General features: G+C 41.9%; 1 protein-coding gene across 1 annotated transcript; it reads left to right on the forward strand.

Annotated features, from left to right (window-relative positions):
- Positions 1-6,893: 6,893 nt before the first annotated feature.
- LOC311132564 (placenta-specific gene 8 protein-like) lies at positions 6,894-8,404 on the forward strand (the record flags this gene model as incomplete). Its single annotated transcript, XM_084165824.1, has 3 exons — positions 6,894-7,026; positions 7,391-7,575; positions 8,174-8,404. The coding sequence occupies 3 exons, from the start codon at positions 6,894-6,896 to the stop codon at positions 8,402-8,404; spliced, it is 549 nt and encodes a 182-aa protein (XP_084021950.1).
- Between the last annotated feature and the right edge of the window lie 393 nt (positions 8,405-8,797).

The raw sequence follows: 8,797 nt of genomic DNA on the forward strand, positions 1-8,797 counted from the left end.
AAATGTTTGCAAATGTATTAAAAATAAAACACAGAAATACCTTATTTACGTAAGTATTCAGACCCTTTGCTATGAGACTCGAAATTGAGCTCAGGTGCACCCTGTTTCCATTGATCATCCTTGAGATGTTTCTACATCTTGGTTGGAGTCCACCTGTGGTAAATTCAATTGATTGGACATGATTTGGAAAGGCACACACCTGTCTATATAAGGTCCCACAGTTGACAGTGCATGTCAGAGCAAAAACCAAGCCATGAGGTTGAAGGAATTGTCCGTAGAGCTCAGAGACAGGATTGTGTGGAGGCACAGATCTGGGGAAGGGTACCAAAAATGTTCTGCAGCATTGAAGGTCTCCAAGAACACAGTGGCCTCCATCATTCTTAAATGGAAGAAGTTTGGAACCACCAAGACTCTTCCTAGAGCTGGCCGCCCGGCCAAACTGAGCAATCGGGGGAGAAGAGCCTTGGTCAGGGAGGTGACCAAGAACCCGATGGCCACTCTGACAGAGCTCCAGAGTTCCTCTGTGGAGATGGGAGAACCTTCCAGAAGGACAACCATCTCTGCAGCACTCCACCAATCAGGCCTTTATAGTAGAGTGGCCAGACGGAAGCCACTCCTCAGTAAAAGGCACATGACGGCCCGCTTGGAGTTTGCCAAAAGGCACCTAAAGGATTCTCAGATCATGAGAAACAAGATTATCTGGTCTGATGAAACCAAGATTGAACTCTTTGGCTTGAATGCCACGTCTGGAGGAAACCTGGCACCATCCCTACGGTGAAGCATGGTGGTGGCAGCATCATGCTGTGGGGATGTTTTTCAGCGGCAGGGACTGGGAGACTAGTCAGGATCGAGGGAAAGATGAACAGAGCAAAGTACAGAGAGATCCTTGATGAAAACCTGCTCCAGAGCGCTCAGGAACTCAGACTGGGGCTAAGGTTCACCTTCCAACAGGACAACGACCCTAAGCACACAGCCAAGACAATGCAGGAGTGGTTTCGGGACAAGTCTCTGAATGTCCTTGAGTGGCCCAGCCAGAGTCCGGACTTGAACCCGATCGAACATCTCTGTGCAGCGACGCTCCCCATCCAACCTGACAGAGCTTGAGAGGATCTGCAGAGAAGAATGGGAGAAATACAGGTGTGCTCAGCTTGTAGAGTCATACCCAAGAAGAATCAAGGCTGTAATGGCTGCCAAAGATTCTTCAACAAAGTACTAAGTAAAGGGTCTGAATACTTATGTAAATGTGATATCAGTTTTTTATTTTTAATACATTTGCAAAAATGTCTAAAAAACAGTTTTTGCTTTGTCATTATGGGGTGTTGTGTGTAAATCGATGAGCGGAAAAAAACGATTAAATCAATTTTAGAATAAGGCTGTAATGTAACAAAATGTGGAAAAGGTCGAGGGGTCTGAATACTTTCTGAATGCACTATATGTCTTCTGACTTGGGGGCCTAGGCTTTACCTTAATGGGATTCACAAGTTCCTCACATTATACATGGTTGTGTGGTTGAGTGGGAAACATTCAAAAGCAAATGTCATATTAATGTCCTGAGGTTCTATTCTTCTGACTGTCCTACATGGTCTCCTTCTCCTCCTGTTTCTAATGTCAAAATAAAGCATTTGAAAATAATGGTGGAATTTCACTTTAATAATGTGGGCGTTCCTGCATTCCATTGGTTCTAATAATAATAATAATATATGTGACTTATATAGCGCTTTTCAAGGACCCAAAGTCGCTTTACAATTACAGAAATGAAAAGGAAAAACAACAAAACAGGAGTCAAAACAAAACATGAATAAAGAGTGGGGTGTTCTGATTACGTCGAGAGAAGTACCTGGTTAGCTTAGAAAGATGTAGCTAGCTAGCTAGCTCGCGCCAGCACAATAGATGGCGGCATGCACCGATTTCTTTGTAGACCACCATAATAACAACGTTAGCTGTGACACCGGTCCCGCCTGCCTGTAATTAAGAGTACTCTAGGACAATGATTTAGTTCCCAGTGTCTTCTTTAAAGTATTAACATATTTTGGAAAAATATAACAGATTTGTATCTAAATATTTTTTTGAATTTTTGTGTACAAAAAACATTATCAATCAATATTTATGCTATAAACTACAGTGAGGGAAAAAAGTATTTGATCCCCTGCTGATTTTGTACGTTTGCCCACTGACAAAGACATGATCAGTCTATCATTTTAATGGTAGGTTTATTTGAACAGTGAGAGACAGAATAACAACAACAAAATCCAGAAAAACGCATGTCAAAAATGTTATAAATTGATTAGCATTTTAATGAGGGAAATAAGTATTTGACCCCTCTGCAAAACATGACTTAGTACATGGTGGCAAAACCCTTGTTGGCAATCACAGAGGTCAGACGTTTCTTGTAGTTGGCCACCAGGTTTGCACACATCTCAGGAGGGATTTTGTCCCACTCCTCTTTGCAGATCTTCTCCAAGTCATTAAGGTTTCGAGGCTGACGTTTGGCAACTCGAACCTTCAGCTCCCTCCACAGATTTTCTATGGGATTAAGGTCTAGAGACTGGCTAGGCCACTCCAGGACCTTAATGTGCTTCTTCTTGAGCCACTCCTTTGTTGCCTTGGCCGTGTGTTTTGGGTCATTGTCATGCTGGAATACCCATCCACGACCCATTTTCAATGCCCTGGCTGAGGGAAGGAGGTTCTCACCCAAGATTTGACGGTACATGGCCCCGTCCATCGTCCCTTTGATGCGGTGAAGTTGTCCTGTCCCCTTAGCAGAAAAACACCCCCAAAGCATAATGTTTCCACCTCAATGTTTGACGGTGGGGATGGTGTTCTTGGGGTCATAGGCAGCATTCCTCCTCCTCCAAACACGGCGAGTTGAGTTGATGGCAAAGAGCTCCATTTTGGTCTCATCTGACCACAACACTTTCACCCAGTTCTCCTCTGAATCATTCAGATGTTCATTGGCAAACTTCAGACAGGCATGTATATGTGCTTTCTTGAGCAGGGGGGCCTTGCGGGCGCTGCAGGATTTCAGTCCTTTACGGCGTAGTGTGTTACCAATTGTTTTCTTGGTGACTATGGTCCCAGCTGCCTTGAGATCCTCCTGTGTAGTTCTGGGCTGATTCCTCACCGTTCTCATGATCATTGCAACTCCACGAGGTGAGATCTTGCATGGAGCCCCAGGCCGAGGGAGATTGACAGTTATTTTGTGTTTCTTCCATTTGTGAATAATCGCACCAACTGTTGTCACCTTCTCACCAAGCTGCTTGGCGATGGTCTTGTAGCCCATTCCAGCCTTGTATAGGTCTACAATCTTGTCCCTGACATCCTTGGAGAGCTCTTTGGTCTTGGCCATGGTGGAGAGTTTGGAATCTGATTGATTGATTGCTTCTGTGGACAGGTGTATTTTATACAGGTAACAAACTGAGATTAGGAGCACTCCCTTTAAGAGTGTGCTCCTAATCTCAGCTCGTTACCTGTATAAAAGACACCTGGGAGCCAGAAATCTTTCTGATTGAGAGGGGGTCAAATACTTATTTCCCTCATTAAAATGCAAATCAATTTATAACATTTTTGACATGCATTTTTCTGGATTATTTGTTATTATTCCGTCTCTCACTGTTCAAATAAACCTACCATTAAAATTATAGAATGATAATTTCTTTGTCAGTGGGCAAACGTACAAAATCAGCAGGGGATCAAATACTTTTTTCCCTCACTGTAGGCCTAAATAGTATTATTGATGATATATGCCTTATAAAGTATGGTTACATTTCATTTGCTCTGTTAAACCTATCCTTTTGAATGATTTCGATAGCAACAGTGAATATATTTAGTTATTAAGAGATCTCTAAACAATCATTCTTGTGATATCACATAGGTAGTAGTCAGTGACAAATATCAAAGCTAAGCAGAGCAGAGCTTAGTTAAAACCCTGGATGGAAGAACAAATAAATAGCTGTAGATTGATCAACTCTCCAGTAGGAGGTGCTGCCCAGCCTATTGTTTTTTTTCTGATAGTGGATATAACGTTGAAGATCTGACTTTGCTTCAAAGGTACAAATTCAACATATTTTATACGTTGAAAATTAGTTACCATAATCCTGTGGTTAAAATTCCACCCTCAAAACAACAGTTTTTATGACTTTTTTCCAATCCAATGTATTTTCCACATCACAATACGTCACAATACGTCGACAAATTACGTTGAAACAGCGTTGACTCAACCAGTTTTTCCCCAGTGGGATACTACTGTATGTAATCGTAATTTACAGTTTACCTCAGACTGTGATTGCTGCTGTATTCAAAGGAACAGTTATAAAACAAAGCTTAGCCTGGGGACAACTATACAGTAAGCACTGGACTTCTGTGTGTAACATACAGCACTATGAAGAATTTGAACTCAGTTTGACTTCACAAACTATCTTGAAAACTATATAGCACCATTATTGTGGAGCATGAAACATCTCCTTATATTGATTTGCCGGGGAGTGTCTGTGTCTGTGTCTGCTAGACAGTTTCGGTGTTATCCCCCCAGCCACCATGTCCATGAGGGTAGGCATGCGCCAACGCTATGGCATCGAGGTAGGGACACACAGAACCTCATGCACTAGAGTCTACACTCTGAAGCCTTGATGTTTGCTTTAGATTTTTTTTACTGACTTAGCTTGGCATGTCTTATGACTAGGGCCCTGAGTTGTTCCTGATCACATGATCTGACCAGGAAACACTCTGGGCCTAATAGTTATAGGCGATATGTACAGGTCTGACTATTGGTGTTGTGTCCATAGAAATTAGTTATATTTCCCAGTTCCTTTGATACTGTTTGTGTAAACGTGTGTAATGTCTCGTAGTAGTCTACAAATATCAGTCCCTCCATCTCTCCAGTAATTAATGATGTTTACCTCACCTTAGCCACCTTCTAATATGATCTCAGAACTGTCCTAACCAGTTTTCTGTACCTTCATACTAAGGGAGTAGCCTGGGTACCAGTCTATCTGCGCTAACATTCCACTCCTTGCCACTCCTAGTCATGCCAAACAAGGAGTTGGAATGATAACACAAACAGATCGGGGACCAGGCTACACGGGGAGTAATACATCATGTTCTGATGATGTTATAGCGCTGAACTCCGATCAGATATTCTACCCCCTCTTTGTAATTGATTGATGAATGTAGCCATTGTTAACTGATCTTAGATCAGTTGTAATGTGTAATGATGTATCTCTGTCTCCTCTATAACAGGGCACCATGTGTAATGACTGTGTCTATTCGTTCTTCTGCGGGCCCTGCACCTGGTGTCAAATGTCACGAGAGATGAAGACCCGCTTCCAACCCGTCACGCTCATCAACGCACACACAAGATAAGGAAAGACCTCGCTCTTTCTCCTCCTCCTCTTCATCACGCACCATCATCATCATCATCATATATCCCTCTTCTTCATCATCTACCTCTTCCACCTTCATCATGGTCACTAGATTAATCATAATCAACATCATCACCATTAGACTCATGTTAATGGAATACCAACAACACCAAGCGTTATCGCGGACTACACATTCAATCCTCCTTTGACTCTCCTAAATCACCCACTGGCACCAAACCCGTCACCATGGAACATCCCTCAGGCACGTGTACTGTATGTGACCCACCCAACACTGATCTCCAATCTGTTTCAAGCTCGTCTGGGTGTAGTAGAATGTCTATTCTTCAATCTTTCACCATGCTGTATTGTCTCAGGTAGTTCACATTCACAACTTCCCCCCTGTTGACAGCTAAATACAGTATGTTTGGTCTGTAAAGGCCCTTTGATTGGTTTCGGATGAGTGAAAGTTGAATGAACATGCATGTATAAAAACATTTCCAAAACCCTTTTGATAACTGGACCTTTGTATTGCAGAAACGTACAATTGTATTACACGAGATAAATAGTTATGAAAGATTTCCAAAGAACAAAACAGACATTCATATATATCCTATGCAAATCACACACATGCAAATAGTCAATGTTCCCATAATTTAGTTCCTGATCCGGATGTAGGAATCACAAACCTTGATACAGGCAGAGTTGACCATTTCAGGTGAGTGTATATATATTTTTTAATAGTCACTATTCAAGAAAATAGGACTTAGATTGAACATTACCCACTACTAGAATTATACGCTGCCATGATTTGTGTTTGATGGGGAGATTTATATGATTTAACATCAGGTCAAAGGTGAATATCATGATAACGCACAGTATAGATTATAGTTCGGAAAGAAATAGTTCCAAACACTTTGAGGTTTTGCTGTTTAAAGAGTGCACAAAGTAGCCTATTGGCTGCAAAGTGATGACTGAATGATTTTGTAAGTGTTTGTAAGATGTGAATGAGAAATATTATTCAATAGGGACACCATGGAGAATGGTGTTATTTCTATCTGAAAAAGTAGATGCTTTTCCCACATTGAACCGGTTGGTTTCGCTAGACCTTATTCATGGTTTCCTCATGCATAAAGGTGGTAGACTTATTAGGGAATTAAGTCTCCTCCGCCACACCCTCATTTATTCGATCTCCACCTAAAACGAATAGCTGGTAAATAGCACGCTATTCTCAAGCTTAAGTTTAAGGTCAGAATATGCAGAGAGAAAAGTGCATCAAAAGGGAAGTACGTTCCATTTAGGCGCCACTTAACTAGGGTCGGAATCATGGCCCTAGAACAATAGAAGGAACTGCAGAGCCATTAAAAAGCAAGTTGCAGCCAGGTGAAGCATGTGGGGGTATTTCATATTTTATTTCAGCAAGTTGGCATTGGGGACACAGATAGAGCCAAAAGTTAAGAAAAAGTAACAGTCCATTGTTGTTTGTTGTCGCTTTTTGTTCAGGCTCTTCCTCCTTAGTTGAGCGGCTGGCCAGTCACCATGGCAACAAATGTGATAATCAACAACAACCAACAGTCTCAGCCTCCTCAGCCCCAGACACCAGCTATAATAGCCGTCCACTCTAACCAGTGGAGCACTGGCATCTGTGGCTGCTTCGACGACTTACAAGTCTGTGAGTCTGTCTGTCCATTTGTTTGTCTATTTATTCAGTATTCAGCAAAAAGTAGAATTCAGAGTTCAGTTTACATCTGTTTTTCATAATGTCTTATTAAAACATAGTTTAAAAAATGTATGTATGTTGTATGTTAAATGTATGTATGTTATACATTACATTGTTCCGTTTTTACTTACACCGTGTTTGGCATATTTTGAGACATCAACATTTTGAGACATCCATACTCTTTATACTCCATGCATACAAAATAACTTAAGAAAATAACAGTGCTACAAGCCACTAATCAAGGTGAGTTAGATACGTCTCCTATCAGTGCTAACATATCTTTTCCCTGTCCTGCACTCTCTCACCCCATCCTCAGGCTGTTTTGCCTACTGGTGCTTCCCCTGTTTCGCCTGCACTACCACCTCAGAGTTCGGAGAGTGTTTCTGTCTCCCTCTGCTGGACCTCTTATGGTTCTTCACCCAGCTGGTAGGGGTGTCTTCCTGTACCCCTCCTGTGTCCATGTCCATGAGGGTGGCGGTGCGCAACCGCTATGGGATTCAGGTAGGTTAACAAATGGAGAGTTGTACTGTCAGTCTGAACGCCTGAATGAAGACACTAAAGGGAGAGTATTAGACTAAGCCTATGGACTTTGCGTAAGCGTGAGGCAGTGCATACAACACATACACAACACAACACATGAGGGCTTATGTGGGCTTGTGCCTAGTAATACAAATAATAATAATTTATTCAACTTATATAGCGCATTTCAAAGAATCTCAAAGCACCCCAAAGCACAAAAAAAGTCATTTAGAAAAACAACATCATCAGATGGACAGTCATCAGAAGGTTCATGGCTTGAGTGGTCATCTGAGGGAGGTGGTCAAGCAGGAGAGAAAGTCCGGAGGCAGACAGGTGTCTCGCTGACTCTGGCTTTTCCATAGTAGAACTCAGTCAGATGAAGTTTGAGCTTAGTTTAAACAGCCCAGTAGTCGATGTAATCTTACAGTATTCCAGGTTTTGTACCTTTGCTGATACCTTATTGCAACTGTTTGTGACTAGAAACACTATATAGTACTTCTAAACATCACGCCTACAAGATCAAACGATAATGACTGTATGAGATTATAGTATTTAAGTCATGTGTCACGTCTCTCTAAAGGGTGACATGATGGCGGACTGTGTGTACTCCACCTTCTGCAACATCTGCTCCTGGTGCCAGATGGCCCGGGAGATCAAGAGACGCAGACAGACCTTCACAGTCATCAACGCCCAGTCCGCCATGCTGCCCGGTCAGAACATGGTAATGGCCTTCCAGCCGGGGGTCATCACATCTCAGCCTATGATCAACTCCACCCCTCAGGCAGTCTTGACCACTGCTCATGTGATGTGATTGTAATCATCATTAAAGCTCACGTTTATTTTCCTTCTGCTGTGACCTCCCTCCCTCTCCATCCCTCCCCTCCCTCATTTTAGTCAGATTTACAATTAGTGCATTCTTCTTAACATATAGTGAGGGGAAAAAAGTATTTAATCCCCTGCTGATTTTGTACGTTTGCTCACTGACAAAGACATGATCAGTCTATAATTTTAATGGTAGGTTTATTTGAACAGTGAGAGACAGAATAACAACAAAAAAATCCAGAAAAACGCATATAAAAAATGTTATAAATTGATTTGCATTTTAATGAGGGAAATAAGTATTTGACCCCTCTGCAAAACATGACTTAGTACTTGGTGGCAAAACCCTTGTTGGCAATCACAGAGGTCAGACGTTTCTTGTAGT

The sequence above is a fragment of the Coregonus lavaretus genome, assembly GCF_964263955.1.
Source record: "Coregonus lavaretus genome assembly, chromosome: 7".
NCBI lineage: Eukaryota > Metazoa > Chordata > Actinopteri > Salmoniformes > Salmonidae > Coregonus > Coregonus lavaretus.